Source organism: Hemiscyllium ocellatum, chromosome 12 (genome assembly GCF_020745735.1).
Source record: "Hemiscyllium ocellatum isolate sHemOce1 chromosome 12, sHemOce1.pat.X.cur, whole genome shotgun sequence".
In the NCBI taxonomy this organism is placed as follows: Eukaryota; Metazoa; Chordata; class Chondrichthyes; order Orectolobiformes; family Hemiscylliidae; genus Hemiscyllium; species Hemiscyllium ocellatum.
The window spans coordinates 63128781-63147745 of NC_083412.1; the positions used below are offsets into that span (position 1 = coordinate 63128781).

Genomic DNA, 18965 nt, shown 5'->3' on the forward strand with positions numbered 1-18965 from the left:
ATCAGTTTGGGTGGAAGCTGGAGAAGTGTAGCATTGTGAGGTCATCTGTGGGTTTGTGGTAGAGTGTGGTGCTGAGGTGTCCGTCCTTGATGGAGACGCACGTGTCCAAGAATGAGACAGACAGTCGAGAGTAGTCCATGGTGAGTTTGATGGTGGGATGAAACTTGTTGATGTCACTGTGTAGTTTTATCAGTGACTCCTCGCCATGGGTCCAGAGGAAGAAAATGTCAACAACGTACCTGGTGTACAATGTTGGTTGGAGATCCTGCATAGAGAAGAAATCTTGTTCGAACCTGTGCATAAAAATGTTGGCATATTGGGGTGCAAATTTGGTCCCCATGGCTGTTCCGTGTGTCTAGATGAAGAACTGGTTGTCAAAGGTGAAGACGTTGTGATCGAGGATAAAGTGGATGAGTTGTAGGATGGTGTTTGGAGATTGGCAGTTGTTGGTGTTGAGTACTGAGGCTGTTGCCGCGATGCCATCCTTGTGGAGGATGCTGGTGTAGAGTGCAGAAACGTCCATTGTGACGAGGAATGTTCCCGGTTCGACTGGTCCATGGGTGCTGAGTTTCTGTAAGAAATCCGTAGTGTTGTGACAGAAGATGGAGATCCCCTGTACAATAGGTTTCAAGATGCCTTCCACGTAGCCAGAGAGATTCTCACATAGGGTCCCATTGCCCAACACGATGGGACGTCCCGGTGTGTTGGCTTTGTGTACCTTTGGAAGGCAGTAGAAGTCGCCTACATGAGAAGTACATGGGATGAGGGCACGTAGGGAACTCTGAAGGACTGGATCCAAAGTTCTGATCATGCGTTTAATTCTCGGGTGTGTTCTTTGGTCGGATCAGCTGGTAGATGCCTGTAGTGTTCCTGGTTGTTCAGTTGTCGGTACACTTCCTTGCAGTAATCTGTTCTATTCTGAATGACAATGGCTCCCCGAGAATTAAACACACTGATCAGAACTTTGGATCCAGTCCTTCAGAGTTCCCTACGTGCCCTCATCCCATGTACTTCTCATGTAGGCGACTTCTACTGCTTTCCAAAGGTACACAAAGCCAACACACCAGGACGTCCCATCGGGTCGGGTAATGGGACCCTATGTGAGAATCTCTCTGGCTACATGGAAGGCATCTTGAAACCTATTGTACAGGGGATCTCCAGCTTCTGTCATGACATTACAGATTTCTTACAGAAACTCAGCACCCACGGACCAGTCGAACCGGGAACATTCCTCATCACAATGGACGTTTCTGCACTCTACACCGGCATGCTCCACAATGGTGGCATCGCAGCAACAGCCTCAGTACTCAACACCAACAACTGCCAGTCTCCAAACACCATCCTACAACTCATCCACTTTATCCTCGATCATTACGTCTTCACCTTTGACAACCAATTCTTCATCCAGACACACGGAACAGCCATGGGGACCAAATTTGCACCCCAATATGCCAACATTTTTATGCACAGCTTCGAACAAGATTTCTTCTCTATGCAGGATCTCCAACCAACATTGTATACCAGGTGCATTGTTGACATTTTCTTCCTCTGGACATATGGCGAGAGTCACTGATAAAACTACACAGTGACATCAACAAGTTTCATCCCACCATCAAATTCACCATGGACTACTCTCGACTGTCTGTCTCATTCTTGGACATGTGCGTCTCCATCAAGGATGGACACCTCAGCACCATACTCTACCACAAACCCACAGACAACCTCACAATGCTACACTTCTCCAGCTTCCACCCAAACTGATTAAAACAGCCATTCCCTATGGACAAGCCCTACGCATACACCGGATCTGCTCAGATGAGGAGGAACGTGACGGACACCTGGAAGTACTCAAGGATGCCCTCACAAGAATGGGGTACGATGCTCAACTCATTGACCGCCAGTTCCGACATGCCACAGCAAGGAACCGTAATGACCTCCTCAGGAGACAGACACGTGCTGCAACTGACAGGGTACCCTTCGTTGTTCAGTATTTCCCAGGGGCTGAAAAACTATGCCATGTTCTTCGTGACCTGCAACACATTATCAATAAGGATGAGCACCTCACCAAGACCTTCCCCACACCTCCACTACTTGCCTTTAAACAACCGCCAAACCTCAAACAGATCATTGTTCGTAGCAAACTGCCGGCTCTCAGGACAACTCCATACAACCCTGTCACGGTGGACGCTGCAAGACGTGTCAGATTGTGGACATAGATACCACTATTATGCGTGGGAACACCTCCCACCTTGTTCATGGCAGGTACTCATGTGACTCAGCCAACGTTGTCTATCTTATACGTTGCAGGCAAGGATGCCCGGAGGCATGGTACATTGGGGAAACCGAGCAAAGGCTACGACAACGGATGAATGGGCTCCGCACAACAATCAACAGACAGGAGGGTTCCCTCCCAGCTGGGGAACACTTCAGTGGTCCAGGACATTCAGCCTCGGACCTTCAGGTGACCATCCTCCAAGGTGGACTTCGGGACAGGCAGCAGAGGAAAGTGGCCGAGCAGAGGCTGATAGCTAAGTTTGGTACCCATAGGGAGGGCCTCAACCGGGACCTTGGGTTCATGTCACATTACAGGTGATCACCATTGCACTACACACACACACACACCGATATTCCTACACACACACACACACACTGACACAGGTACACACAGACACCCACACACACCCTTATAGACACACACACTCCCACACTCAAACATGCACCCCCTCACAGACTTAAGACACTCTGCACTCACTACACACACACTTTCTCACACTCACAACCCCCACCCCAGACACACACATACACACACACACACACACACACAGACACACACACACACACACACACAGACAAAGACCCACATACACACATATATTTTGTGGGGTGAATTTGTACTTGCAGAGTTACATTGTACTTTGCTCAAAAACTGCATACATTCATGTAGAACTCAGAGCTCAAAAACTGCAAGAATTTATGTAAAACTCTGTTATCTCACTTTTTAGATTAGAATCAATCTAAACACCAGGTCATAGACAGAGAACACAGGGGGCGAACACCTTCAACATATTATCTAGCTATCACCATTGTTAGCAGCTAACCCGAGAATGCAACTTTAAAAAAAAAGGTTTTGTGATTTACACATGAAAGAAGTGAAACTATCACTGTATTCTAACAGATGAAAGGCTTAACAGACAATCAATTTTTTAATGTATAATTTCAGTTACATCACACTGCAAATTTTTGCTATAAATTCTGTGTTACGATCGAGCCTGATGAAGGAGCGTCGCTCCGAAAGCTAGTGTGCTTCCAATTAAACCTGTTGGACTATAACCTGGTGTTGTGAGATTTTTAACTTTGGAGAATGTTAAAGAATTTCTCTCCATCAAGTGGAGAATGTGAGGGACACCAATGAATAACTGCACACAACAACTGAAGATGATACAACTACATCATCCACATCAGAAGTGGGAAGTTAAACACTTGCAATAACTGGAAGATTTAGTTCTGAACAACACTTCATTTTGATCTGATTTTATCATGTGTCTTTTCAATGGTAATCCTAATCCGAGTTGTACATCACCTGGTCGTTTGAAGTTAGTCATTCTAGGTACTCATTGTACTTCCATACTGTTTTTATTTCATACTATATCTAAATCACCATAAAAATTCAAGCTATAACATCAGCAAAACAGAATAGGAAATATTTTGCATAACTCATTAAAACACACAACTTACTAAATACACTGTGATCTATAACATCAAACAAAAATGGAATGTTTTGGTCTGGTGCTCTGCATAGCATCAGAACTTCCCATATCTGGAGTATGTTTATTGAAAGTTAGTTATCTTTGAACTGGTCTATAAACTGTTATACGTACGTGTGCTTTAACATGTGGATTGGGATCCTTTATTGCTGGAAGGTATCGTTTCCGGCCAAGAATTGTTTGCACAAATCCATTTTCCTGACAACATTTTACTGTTTCACGCAGAAATGTCCGAACTCCTGTGGAAAATGATCAATGTTTTAAAAATAGTGTTAAAAATAAATCTCCTATATGCAATAAAGTTTTTGTTCAAAGTTATGCTCCAGCTGAAGAAAAGTTTCAAATTACTTTGGTAATTTTCTCTCAAAGCTGCTGACTCTGACACATCACTTAAAGAACAGCAGTGTGGAGTAAGTTGACTTGATCTCTTGGCTGTCTTTGCTTTCTCTCTCAGAGAAAGCTGCAAAAGTCACAAGTGACGTTATTTTCTCTCCTGAAGGGACCTAATCCTTCCCCATTGTGCCATCTTTTCTCAATTAACTAAAAAAGTAGTTTATTTAATATTTCCTTTAAATCCAACCATCACTAAAAATCTTAATGAATGCTTCCTTACCTGTATATCGAGATTTGAAAGTTTCTAGGTAACGACCTGCATCATTCTCATCCAGGCCCATTTGCTCACCGAGAGACTTGGCTCCAATCCCATAAATGATCCCATAACAGATCTGAAGAAGAAAGAAGACTTGCAAATTAGAGTTCAGGGAAGAGGCATACATCACCAGAGGAGAGGACACAACAGAAATGAAGTTTACACAAAGAAGATTGAGTTCTCACTGATCACAACTTTCCAGATGCATATACTAAACTAGAGCAGCTTTTTGATCATAAGTAATTGATTTGAAATCCTACTGATCTGCTCCAGAGAAATAATGAACCATGGAACTGCAACAGAAAAAAAGCCTTTCAATCCATCAAGTGTATATTGGCCTTTTTGAAAAGGAATCTACTTAGCCCCACTCTTTCCCCACATTCCTGTAATTTTTGTACCTATGTAATTTATTCAATTCCCTTTTTAATCTATTATTAAATCTCATCAGGCAGTGCCTTCCAAATCCTAACAACTCCTCCTGTAAAAACAGCTTTTTATGTTAACACCTGGTTCTCTTTCTTAACCCTCTGGTTATTGCAATTAAACCACTGACAATAGCTTCTCTTTATTTGCTCTGTTTAAATTATTTTAAACACCTTTGTAAAATTCCTTCGGCCTCTCTCCACTGTAAGAACAATTCCATCTGCTCCAGCCTGTGTAACTGCATTCCCACATCCCTGGAATAATTCTAATAAATCTCTCCTGTACTCTGTTACAACACGGGTTAAACCCTTCTGCTAATTTTTTTTGTAAATATTTTCATTGAGAAAAAAAGATTAAGTTTTTTTACAAAATCAATACAAAATAGTATGACAACTTTATAATATAATGACAATAACAGAAAACAAACTCTACTCCACCAACTACTGAGGGGAAAGAGAGAAAAAAAACATACAAAAACTACAATTCAATAAATAACTAAGAGAGAAAAAATAAAATAAACCAGGTTATACCAAGGCATCATAAGTTAGATTCAGTTAAGTTACTGCACTCAGCACAATCCCACTAAAGCTCCCACCATGGGAGCATTAGTAAGCAAACCAGTATTTGTTCAGGATTCTTCCCCCCCCCCAGGGTCCCACGGACTGCCAGACAAAGCCCTGATGGCTACACAAAGGCTCTGATAAATATAGCTGACAAGTCTGCCTCTATGTAATTCAGAGAGGGCCGCCAAGTCCTAAAAAGCTGTTCTGTTTTCTGGTGCATGATACTCTAAGGAAGTCCAGGGGGATATGCTCCATAACTAATCTACGCCAGCCCAAATGTCCCGGGGGATTCTCCGATACTCACCTCATTAGAATGTCCTTCCTTGCACGGAATGAAAGAATATTAAACAGTTTCTTCCCATGCACGTCCAAACTGGGGTGATATGGAAGACCCAAGAGGAAGGACACCGGATCCAATTTAACCTCAATTCCCAATACATCTTCCAAAAGATTCGCTATGGCATCCCAATACCTACGAAGCTTGCGGCATGACCACAAGCAATTAGTAAGAGTACCAATATCTGTGTTACATTTGGGACACATTGTGGACACTCCTGTCTAAAATTTTCGCAAGCCACCCCGGTGCCAGGTGAGCTCTGTGGAGTACCTTCAGTTGCATAGCCTGCCTCCTGTTACAGATCAAAATCTTCCTTATGTTCTTCCAAATATCCTCCCACACCTCTGATAAGATCTCTACCCCCAATTCCCAAATTCAGATTCTGCATAAGCTGCCCAATGTCCTTCGCAACAGGACTTCCTAACAAGTGATAGAGATTACTGACCGAGACAGCGTCCGTAGACCGGAGCACTCTCCTTTCCATATCCGACTTATAGGAACTAACCCTTCTGCTAATTAAACCAAACACACAGAAAAGCTCACCTCGCCTCATAATCTGTTAAAACATGAATGACAGAGAACTATCCAAATTCCACTAATTAATGAAAAAAATATCAATTTTATTCTTTAACTCTAAAAGTGAACACTAAGCAACACTTATTTACAACTCTTAGCCTCCTTTGCCTTTAAGATTTGTTATCTACCTGATCTGATATACTGATCCGATAAAGACCATATTAAATTTTCAGCAAATCAATTTTCAAAAACCAGACAGCAGTGTTGATCCTCGATTTGTAGATCGCCTTGGGTCGTCTTCGGTCTTCTGCTGCACAGATTTTTCATTTGAAAAAGGTACCTTTTAGAGAGTTTTTGAGCAGTCTGTCTGACAATGGCAGAAGGTGCTCTTTCTCTGGCTAACTGTCCAAACTGCCTGCTTTTTGTACCCCAAAACATCGGATTGTCTCATTGGTTCAATGTTAGAACAGTAAAATTCAAATTCAATTGGGTTTTAGTATCTTGGGGCATAATTTAAACTGATTGGTTAAATTTGAACTGCTGTGAAAACAACTCAATATCTAAGTTACAGCCCAAATGTAACATCTTCAAATTGTCCAGTACACTTTGTGCCTGACAGGTGCTTGCCAGCTTTCACTCTCTCTTAAAGATGCAGTACACACCTTCAACTTCATAACAACTCTCTCCAAAACCTTCACATTGTCCCATAAATGAAATGCCCATAATTGGTTAGAATACTTCCAGCCATTTTATATGTAATTCAGCATAACTTCCTTTATTTGGTTCACTGTGCCTTATTTATGAAGTCATGTTACCTAAATACTTTGTTAATCTATCATGCTATATTGAAAGATTTGTGTATACTCTTATTTATGTACCCTTTAAAATTGCATTTAGCCTGCATAGTCTTTCCTCATTATTTCTTCCAACATTTTTGCATTGAATTTCAGTGACATGTGCCCACCCATTCCACCAGATCTGTCCTCTGCCATTACTGTTATGTGTTTTCCACACTTCCAACTTTTGTATCCAAGTATTTCCAAATTTCAAAATTACACCTTGTACCCCAGAGTTCAAAGCAGTGTGTATGTATATTTAAATAAAAAGAACTGGCCCTTGTACTAAACCTTGTTAACTCCATTGTGCGCTTTCTTTCAGTCCAAAAAACACTGTCATCCATTACAGCACAGTTTTCCATTGTCTTGGTTAAATTTGCAACAGTACTGCCACAGCCCTTTAAATCCAATGGCCTTCAATTTTGCCAACAGGCCTAATATGTGGTACAGTATACCAGGTTGACGTCTCTCTCCTCTTTTGTGCATGGATATGATATCTAGAATGCTCTAGAACATACTACCTCAGAAGAACTGAAAGATTCAGGTCTGCATCTCTAATATTAACCCTCTCATTCCCTCAGCAAGATAGGATGTAGACTATTGGACCTGCCCACTTTGAGTATCAACATTTAACTCATCCAGTATCATATCAAATTCCTTGCATACCATTCCTGGGCAAAGCCCTCTACCTTGGTAACACTAAAAATCCTTTCTCCTTATTATTTAATATAATAAAGATCTCTTGGTTTAGAGGCAGCAGCACTACCAATGCTACAAGTACCCTTAGGAATCCTTTTTTTTTCAAATCAATTTGTTTAGACAATGAATCTTGGGCAGGTAGGACTTGAACCCAGCTCTTTCTATTTTTAATTTTCTAATCAATCAGTTCAGTGATGTTCTTACACATGTCTGAAGCAAACAGGATTTAAATTCAGACCACCTGGCTCAGAGACAGGAGACTACTATAGTACCATAAGGGTCCTAGATGGTCTGAAGCCACCAAAATTTTAATCAACATGTGAACGTGCTCAATATGTTACCATTTTACTTTTTTTCTCTAAACAACCTATTCAAGGATGTTATTATATACCTCTGGAGCAGGTGGGAATTGAATGAAGGCCTCCTGATTCAGAGGCTGGGATACTACCATTGCAACAGAAGGACCTCATGTTACTATTTTAAAAACATTATATCAACAAGCACCAGCTGCTCACTATCACAAGCACTCCCCGTGAATACCTGACAAAAAAGATCTTGTGGTGCAATGGTACTGTCCCAATCTCTGAGCCAGAAGGCCTTGGTTCAAGTGCTACACAAGTCCAGAAGTGTGTAATAACATCGCTGAGCAGGTTGATTAGAAAATACTAAAAAACAGAGACAGAGACTATTGTAGGTTGACTTCAGACTTTCACTGTTCAACAGGAAGAACTTGCTGAGCACACACAATACTGCAGAAGTGAAAACTGTGTTGCATGCCAATTGCGCCGCATTTGTAGAGGCACTGATCTGTGGAATTCTGGTCATTTGATTTCTGAAAACAAACCTGGGTTTGTTACATGACCCTGAACTTCCCATAGTGTTCATTTTACCACAGCGTCCTGCTTGGATGCCCAGCATGCTGCAATGCTCCAATATATCATAGTGCAAACTGGAGCAACAACATCTCATCTTCAAACTAAGTACTTTACAACCTTCCAGACTTAATATTGAGTTCAGCACCTTCAGATTGTGAACCCTCTCCCATTCCTTCCCTTTCTTTTAGCTTTACTGACATTCGCTGTCACCATGTCCTCTCTTTGTTCCCCCCACACCAGTGGGACCATCTGTTCTTTCCAGTTTGACAGTTAGACACGCCATTGTCCTGCTAGTCTCATATTCGTATCACTTAATCTGCATCATTAGCACCCTTTCTCTACCATAAATGCTGCCCCCTGCACACTTCACATCAGTTCTGAAGAAGAGTTATCTAGACTCAAAACATTAGCTTGCTCTCTCTCCCCATGGATGCTGCCTGACCCACTGAGACCTCCAGCATTTTTTGTTTTCAGTTTGTTACAAAAGCAGAAAACGGATGCTGCAAATCTGAAATAAGAACACAGCAGAACCTGGAAAAACTCAGCAGCTGAGGCAACATGTATGAAGAGAGAAAGGTTCAGGTCAGGAGTTGTGTGTGCCATAACAAGAGTTGTTTAATATAGTTTACTTTTAAAACTATGTGAACACATGTTGCTATCCTGGCATTATTAACTTCATTGAACAATAAATTAATTGGCTTTAAATGAAGGGTATGTGACAGGGGCTCATAGTTGATGCAAAAACTGTCAGCTTTCATCCCAAGAAATTATCTCTTTGATGTTTGATAATACAACACATTGGGATTTTGGAAGTTAAAACTAATTTATATTTGTTTAGTTTTAAGCAACAAGATTATCTTGCTCTGATTAGAGAGCCAGAAGGAGCATGTAGAGGAATATCTTGTAAAGCAATTTTAAAAAATGTTCATATTGCTAGTTCTGCACAGAATGTTCACAAGAACATGGCATTATTGAAACTCACTCTATATTACACTTAATAGAAGATGACTTTTTTTCGTTTCCAGCTGGAGATTTCATGTGGTCAGATAATACACCCAGCTGCTTCAAACTTCAACTGACCTGCTTGGCCTGTTGTCTCAGTCTATCATTCACTGCTGCTGGATCTACCATTTTCCACTCTGCAGCAATGCTCTTGAACACATCTTGCCCACTATTTAGAACTTGAATAAGGCTCCTATCCTTGGAAAGATGAGCCAGAATTCGTAGCTCCAACTGGGAGTAATCTGCTGCCAAAATGAGACCACCTTTAAAAGGAAGAAAATAAATCTAGCTCAGCTTGTAATAATTCATAAATAATTCATCTAAAAAGAGTGCAGAGCTATAAGAGCCAGCCAGCATGGATTGAGGAAAGATGACTCAGATTGAGCTCAAATCATTAACGATCTCTGGCTCTCCACAAATGCTCCCAGAACTGCTGAGTTTCTCCAGCACTTCCTGAAATGAGAAAAAATAGCTTTTGCCTTACAATTAGAATGGGTTTTATGTTTCAATTGAGAAAACTAGAAGCAACTCAACAAGCAAAATGTATCTGAAAATTTGCACATTAAAACTGCTTGTTGAATCGACATTGAGTGTAAAAGCAGTTTTTTCATGAACTGGAATTCAAAGATCTGTGTTGATGACTCATTTCATTGAGGACTTATACTGGTACATCTGAAACAGTTTTTAAACTCCAGTTCTTTTTGTTAAGGATGTTAATAGCACAACTAAAATTTGATTATTTATTTTAAAAAATACAATTTACCCGAAAATGGAACAAAAGCATGTCTTATGCTAACTGCAAATGGCAGCTCTTTCTCACTCTTTCCATCACCCATCATAGCCTGCCGAGAAGATGCCATAAAACCACGGACCCGCCTCTTCCTAAAACATAAATATATGAGGCAGAATTTAAAAGCATTGCATTTTCTAGGTTCTCCTGCAATACAGCTACTTACAGTATAATTTCACAAGGAGTTGTAAAACCAAGGGCAATTATAAAGATCAGGTCAATTGTAAAAGTCAAGATTGCACCATTGAAAAGCTAGTAATTAGGTTCAACACAGATATTTAGTTCATCAGTTAATTTTAAAAGTATGTTTGAAATGCCCAAGATTTGTTAGCACACAGTTATAAAACACACACTCCATAGCTGCTGCCAATTCTGCTGAGAATTTCTGTTTTTGTTCCAGATTTCCAGCATCTGCAGTTCTTTCATTTTTTTTTAAATAAAGCGTATTATCCTTGGAAGTTAAGAAAGATTGCAAAATGGTAAACAAAAGCATGGGAACAATAATGAGCAGGAAACAACCTCAAGCACAAGATAAAGGCTAATTTGTTTTGGGTTATTTTATGAACCCAAATGATGGTAATACCAGACAAGTCAAATCACACACTACATTCTGTCAAGCCAGATTTCAAAGTTTTATTTTTGTAGTTTGGTTAACCAAATAAAATTTAAGAAAAGCTCTCTTCAGTTCTCACAACCTGGAGATTTTTACTAATGACAAAATTAAAGTCTATAAATTGCTACAAACTAACCTGCCCATCTACTGTTATGAAATGGGGCTTCTGAACTGAAACCTGACTCAACTCCGTCTACTAGTGGTCCCACATCATTTCTTTCTGCCTCGGTCATTAAATTCAAAATTGTTAACATTCTGCAACTTACTTCCCAGGGATCTGACTAAGACGTTGAACATGTTTTTAATTACTTTGTGAGCTGTGGGCATCACTGACTGAGCCAGCATTTACTAAATATCTTGAGCTGCACTTGATAACAAGCCACTTTCTTGAACATGCAGTATAGGTAAATCCACAAAGGCTGTTGGGGTGGGTGGGGTTTTGGGGAAGGATGAAAGACTTCCAAGATTTTGACCAAGTGACACTGAAGGAAAGGTGATTTATTTCCCAGTCAGGATGGTGAGTGGCTTGGAGAGGAACTTGCAGGTGATGGTGTTTGCTGCCCCTGTCCTTTGAGATGGAAGTAGTTGTGAATATAGAAGGTGCTGTCTAAGAGGCCTCAGTGAATTTCTTCAATGCATCTTGCATTGGATGTTTATGAATGTAGTGATAAATTTCAAAGACAGAACGGTGACTGACATGGAGGGAACTTGCAGGTGGTGGTGTTCCCATGAATCTGCTGCCCTTACCCTTTTAAATGGTAGCAGTTATGGGTTTGGAAGGTACTAAGAAGCTTTGATGGATTTTTGCAGTGCTTTTTGGAAATGGTACACACAGCTATTACTGCACATCAGTGGGACTCCCTACAATAAATGGCCTGCAGCAGTTCAAGGAGACAACTCACCACCACCTTTTCAAAAGCAACAAGGGATCGGCGATAAATGCTAATCCAGGCAGTGACATCCACATCTCAAGAATGAATAATAAAAACCATTCAACATTGGCTGATACTGTTGGCTTACAGTACCTCATGGATGCCCAGTCTTCAATTGTTAGACCTGTTCTGTTATGACACAGGGTAAACTCTCCTGCTTATTGTAAACCAGCAACACAGAAAAGATTTATCCCGCGCAGTAATCTGTGAAAATTTGAGGCGCCAAGAAGTTAAAGTAAAAATTAACAATTTTATTTCTTAAAATAGAACAGAGAATAATTAACTAACAACTATTTACAACTCCTCTCTAACCTATCGTTTACCTTGCCTTCTATGTTGTGGGCGGCACGGTGGCACAGTGGTTAGCACTGTTGCCTCACAGCGCCTGAAGACCCGGGTTCAATTCCCGACTCAGGCGACTGACTGTGTGGAGTTTGCAAGTTCTCCCCGTGTCTGCGTGGGTTTCCTCCGAGTGCTCCGGTTTCCTCCCACAGTCCAAAGATGTGCGGGTCAGGTGAATTGGCCATGCTAAATTGCCCGTAGTGTTAGGTAAGGGGTAATGTAGGGGTATGGGTGGGTTTCGCTTCGGCGGGTCGGTGTGGACTTGTTGGGCTGAAGGGCCTGTTTCCACACTGTAAGTCTAATCTAATCTAATCTATAATATTAGTCCAATAAAACTCCGGATTGCAATTTACAGAACAAAACTTATTATCTCAAAACCAGGCAGCTTTCAGTTTTCTTTATATTCCTGCCTTTGTTTCTTCTTTTTGGGGGTTCTGCTTCACAGGTTACTGACAGCTATTTTCCAGACAGTCATTACATGCTGGCAGTTTTCCTCCCAACTGTTCAATTTTCCCCTGCCATATACCCCGCCCCCCCCCACCCGCCCAAAACATCCAATTGTGTTGTTGGCTTTTAAGATGGTCAATACACTCAATTCAAACTGGATTGGAGTTTGGTAATTTAAACTTATTGGCCTATTTCAAATCTGTTTTGTCGTATCCAGGCAACCAGCTACCTAGATACCCCAGTAGCTGGAGCACATTACATTGCATCTTTTTTCAGAACAGGTAGTTTTTGCTAACTTTTAACTCTTTTAAAAGGTAGAGTATGCCTACATCTTCATAACAGTTCAAAATTTATCCCATTTTGCACAGTAGTAAGTGCCACACAATACAACATATCCTGAATGTGAATACAGAACTGTCTTTATAAGGGCTGTCTGGTGGTCACTCCTGTCACCAACAAATGTATTTATGGCAGGAAGACAGATTGGTGATGATGAAATCAAGAACGTTTTTCCCTGTAATTAGTTCCCCCAACGTCTGCCACAGGTCCAGTCTAGCAACAATATCTTTTAGGACCAGACCAGCTCAATGAGTGCCAGTACTGCTGAGCAAAGCCTGCTGATGGTCATTGAAGACTCGAGCCAGAATCCATTCTCTGCATTTATTGCCCTCGATACCTCTTCCAAGTAGTGTTCAACATGGAAGTGTACCAAGGGAAAACAGTCCACGGTAGTCAGCAGGCATCCTTTGCATGTTTGATCTGAGTCTCTTCATGGTCTCTTGAGTAAATATTGAAGTCTCCCTTTCAATTGTATACCATTGTAATGCCACCTCTGTTCTGTTTGTGCAGGCAGTCAGACAGGACATACTAAGGTGATGGTGTTGCCTTGGATATTGATTGTAAGACATAATCTGTGCATATGGTGACAATATATTGTAAACCTTTATTACAGATACAGAGACAGTAGTTAAGAAAGGAGCAAAAGTTGAGAAAATGTTATAAAGATTTGAGAACCAAGCAAGAGAAAAACAAAATAAGTGAAGTGTAACACATGATACAGGAAAGTAAAACAAGCAGAATACCATCAATATAAATATGCACTTTTAAAATTACAAATTTTATATTATGTATACGTTTACATGTAGCTAGATAAGGAAGACTCTAGATCAAAGTTCTTTATCATATATAATCTCTATCTATAGCTATACAGAAATAAATATCTCTTCTATACTTTCACTTTGAAATTATAGTGATAAGTAAACAGGCATTTAAGTAAACGATCTTGGTTACAGACAGATGATCTGAAGATATAAGAAAATCACAAAGCACCAACTAAAGAACAAATCACTATTTTGCCTCATGGAAGGTGAGCTGTGTGAGGATTTCATTTGGAGGAGGTACCTGAATCGTGTTGAATCAGCTGATTTGTTTGTCCCCTGAGAGGGGGGGCTCTGTCTGATCATTGTCGGCATTTCAATTTCAAAATCCTTTGGCACATTTTGCAGGTTTGGCTCCATAAAGCTGATCCGACCTAAGCAAATAAGAGATGTGCTTTTGGAGACTGGGATCAAGGTCATATGAAAACGTTCAAAAGGAAAACCAATAGAAATTAAGTATCACAAAACCTTCCATTATGTTTCATTCATTAAAATGAGAATCAATTCCAAAAGAATGTTTGTGAAATCCTCTGATAAATCATGTAATTATGGTACATTCTGTTCAGGATAAATTCATTATTCTTGCTTTTTGTTTTGCAGAAAGCCCAATTACATTGCTGCATAAGTCTCACTGAAGTGAAGAAACACAACCAACACTTTAGCCAGATTTCCATTTCATTTGCAATGCAGTAAAACAGCATGCCTGGTCATATTGTGTTGCTTTGTCCATTTTTTTTCTGCTCTCTACTCCAAATGATGAAATCAGGAAGTTCTGTTGAACCACCTGGGAAAGTATAGAATGCAAAATGGTGGCATCTCATTGTTTAAAATTAGGTTTGCAGAATTGTATGCATTGTCCATTTTACAGAGGATTCAAAACTTTCCTGAAGATCAATAAGATTAAGCAGGTAAATGCGTGGCTCAAAGACTGGTGTGGGAGAAACGGGTTCGAATTCATGGGACATTGGCACCAGTCCTGGGGAAAAAAGGCACCTGTTCCAATGGCCCGGTCTTCATCTGAACCATGTTGGGACCAGAATCCTAGTGAATTACAAAGCTAGGGCTGTAGACAGGACTTTAAATTAAATGTGAGGGTGGGGGAAATAAAACTTCAAGTACACTGGACAAACGAATGTTAGTGAGAAGAGAGACAGTTAATACAGGACTGAAGGTGTTATATCTGAGTGCACACAGTATAAAGAATAAGGTGAATGAGCTTGTGCTCAGATCATAATTAGCAGGTATGACGTGGTGGGCATTACGGAGACGTTGCTACTAGGGGAGCAGGATTGGGAGCTGAATTTATAAGGATATACATCCTATCGAAAAGATAGGCAGGTGGGCAGGTTGCCCCATTTGTAATAAATGAAATGAAATCAAGACTAAGAAACAAAGGCAGAGAATCTGTGTGGGTAGAATTGAGGAACTTCAAAAGGTAAAAAAAGAACATATTTGGAGTCATGTATAAGCCTCCAAATAGCAGGCAGGAGCTGGGCACAAGGAGATAGAAAAGATGTGTAGGAAAAGGAAAGTCACAGTGATCATGGGGGATTTCAACATGCAGGTGGACTGGGAAAATCAGTGGTTCGCAAAGAAAGAAATTTGTGGAATATCCACGAGATGGCTTTTTGGAGCAGCTTGTAATGGAGCCCAGTAGGGAACAGGCAATACTGGTCTTAGTGCTGTGTAATGAGGCAGACTTGATAAGGGAGCTTAAAGTGAAGGAACCCTTAGGAAGCAGTGATCATAACATGATCGAAATTACTCTGCAATTTGAGAGAGAGAAGATAGAATCAGAGGTAACAGTATTTCAGCTGAATAAAGGCAACTACGGAGTCACGTGGGAGGAGTAAGGTAGAATTGACTGGGAGAGGAGCCTATCAGGAAAGACAGTGGAACAGCAAAGGCAGGAATTTCTGGGAGTAATTCAGGAGACACAGCAGAGATTCATACTCAAGGAAAATGAAGCATGGTACAAGGAGTATGAGGCAACCATGGCTGACTAGGGAAGTCAGGGACAGCATAAAAGCAAAAGAGAAAGCATATAAATTAGCGAAGAACAGTGGGAACCAAGAGGATTGGGAAGCTTGCAAAGAACAACAGAGAACAACAAAAAAAGAAATAAGGAGGGAGAAGATTAAATATGAGAGTAAGGTAGTCAGTAATATAAAGGAAGACTGTAAGGGTTTCTTTAGATATATAAAGAGCAAAAGAGAGGCCAAAGTGGACATTGGGTCGCTGGAAAATGATACTAGAGAGATAGTAATGAGGAACAAGGAAATGGCTGAGGAACTTAATAATTACTTTGTGTCAGTCTTCACTGTGGAAGACACAAGTAATATCTCAAAAATTCAAGAGAGTGAAGGGACAGAGCTGGGTACGGTAGCTATCACCAAGGAGACGGTGCTAGAAAACCTGAATGTGGATAAATCACCCGGACCAGATGGTCTACTCCCCAGAGTTCTAAGGGAGATAGCTGAAAAGGTAGTGGAGGGATTAGTAATTTTTCAAGAATCATTAGGATCAGGGAAGGTCTTAGAAGATTGGAAAATCGCTAACGTGACACCCTGTTTAAAAAGGGAGTAAGGCAGAAGACAGGAAATTACAGGACCCTGGTCGTGAGTAAAATCCTGGAATCCATCGTGAATGATAAGATTTCTGAATACTTGGAAGTGTATGCTAAAACAGAGCAGAGTCAGCATGCTTTCATCAAGGGGAGGTCATGCCTGACAAATCTGCTAGAATTTTTTGAAGAAGTAACAAGAAAATTAGACCAAACAGAATCAATGCATGTTATCTACCTGGACTTCAAGAAGGCCTTTGACAAGGTGTCACACAACAGGCCACTGAGTTAAGATAAGAACCCACGGTGTTGGAGGCAAGGTGCCAGCATGGATAGAAACTTGACTGTCTGACAGAAAGCAGAATCAGTAGGGGGGAATAAAATGGGCTTTCTCAGGATGACAGCCAGGTGACAAGTGGTGTTCTGCAAGGCTCAGTGTTGGAAACACAACTTCTCACTTTATACATTAACGATCTAGATGAAAGAACTGAGTGCACTCTGGCTAAGTTTGCAGATGACACAAAGATAGGTAGGAGACAGGTAGCATTGAGGTGGCAAGGAGGCTGCAGAAGGATTTGGACAGATTAGGAGAGTGGGCAAAGAAGTGGCAGATGGAGTACAATGTGGGAAAGTGAGAGATCATGTCCCTTGGTATGAAGAATAGAGATATAGACTATTTTCTAAATGGGGAGAAAATTCAGAAATCTGAAGTGCAAAGAGACCTGTGAGTCCTAGTTCAGAATTCTTCAAGATAAACTTGCAGGTTGAGTTAGTAGTTAGGAAGGCAAATGCAATGTTGGCATTTATTTTGAGAAGACAAATATAAAAGCAGGGATTTACTTTTGTGGCTCTATAATGCTCTGGTCAGGCCACATTTGGTGTACAGAGGAACCTTGATTATCTGGATGACGCTTGCGAGGAGTATTTTTTTCGGATAATCGAATGTTCGGATAACACAGTTTACCCAAGCATTAGGACCTTGCAATCTTGCCAGATAATTTGAAATTTAGATAATCAAATGCCGAATAATCGAGGTTCCTCTGTATTGTGCTCAGTTTTGGGTCCCATATCTCAGGAAGGAGGTACTGGTCCTGGAGCGTGTTCAGAGGAAATTCACAGAATGGCCCCAGGAGCGAACTGTTTAACCTATGAGGAATGCTTGAGGATTCTGGGTCTATACTCAATGGAGTTTAGATGAATGAGGGGGTCTCTAATTGAAACGTACAGATTACTGAATGGTCTGGACAGAGTGGGCATTGGGAAGATGTTTCCATTGGTAGGACCCAAAGGCACAGCCTTAGAGTAAAGGGAAAATCTTTTAGAACAGAGAAAAGAAGAAATTTCTTCAGCCAGAGAGTGGTGAATGTATGGAATTCACCGCCACAGAAAGCTGGGGAGACCAGGTTATTGAGTATGTTTAAAACTAAGATAGATAGGTTCTTGATTATAAAGGGGATCAAGGCTTACAGGGAGAAATTGGAAGAATTGGATTGAATGACAGAGCAGACTCGATGGGCTGAATGGCCTAATTTCTGCTCCTACGTCTTATGGTCTGACCGGTTGCATTTCCACTTCATTAAAGAACAGATCAATGTAATAGAGAGCATTTATTGATGCAGATTCTGTGTCAAGACTCACTGAATTGTACAATATGTATAATTTGCTTTGATACAGGACACAGTGAAATCAGCATTTACCTGTAGCACTGTGCGTGTGAGAGATAGAGTAGATCCTCTCCATTCCCAGCTGAGGATGTAGTTGTTTTTCCCGCTGCAGGGGGAACACCACTTTGGACATTGCATTAGTAATTCTCCTCCATTCCAAGATTAAGCCTGGCAAAGGATGAAGTGGCTTCAATTTCTCCAATACTTCCTAAAACATTGAATGGAATAATAAATGACCGATCAGATATATAAAAGACACATTTGTAAAATAGGCATAAGTTGTCAAAAGCACGACAAAAATAGTGCACAATTGACATGCAAGACACAAACATGCATTATCTCAAAAATACCTCAAGTTACTCTAAACAGTGGTCTCCATTCCATATGTAATAGGATTTTGCCAATACTTACTTAGTTTAGGATATCTGATCGGCATAGTTGAGTTGGACCGAAGGGTCTGTTTCTGTGCTGTACATCTCTATGACTCTATGTGATCATCTCGGATGAGATAAACATGCAATTTCTCTTGGCATTATTGTGCTACTCCATGTTGGTTTATAGACTTTTGTATTAGTGAATGAAGCCTAAAAATATTTCCACATATTCTTTCTATACTGTACCAAACCCAAAAGTCTGCAGCCATTTACATTTCTTAGTTAGCTCAATTCGCTAAGAGTGTGGTGCAAAATATAACCAATAATATACGTTCAGTCCTGTACAATGACAGTTCATGGAGACCTACCTCTTCATCTTACCCTATGTTTATGGAGATGTTTCCCTCAACCTACTGATA

General features: G+C 40.6%; 1 protein-coding gene across 1 annotated transcript in view; it reads right to left on the minus strand.

Moving 5' to 3' along the window:
• polq (polymerase (DNA directed), theta) overlaps positions 1-18965 on the minus strand; it is a 91415-nt gene that overhangs the window by 13379 nt on the left and 59071 nt on the right. Inside the window, exons 22-27 of the mRNA XM_060832792.1 lie at positions 18206-18380; positions 14190-14319; positions 10428-10546; positions 9743-9927; positions 4378-4489; positions 3879-4003 (exon numbers count right to left, since the gene is read on the minus strand). Of these exons, the coding sequence (XP_060688775.1) occupies positions 3879-4003; positions 4378-4489; positions 9743-9927; positions 10428-10546; positions 14190-14319; positions 18206-18380 (846 nt within the window). The remainder of the gene's footprint in view (positions 1-3878; positions 4004-4377; positions 4490-9742; positions 9928-10427; positions 10547-14189; positions 14320-18205; positions 18381-18965) is intronic.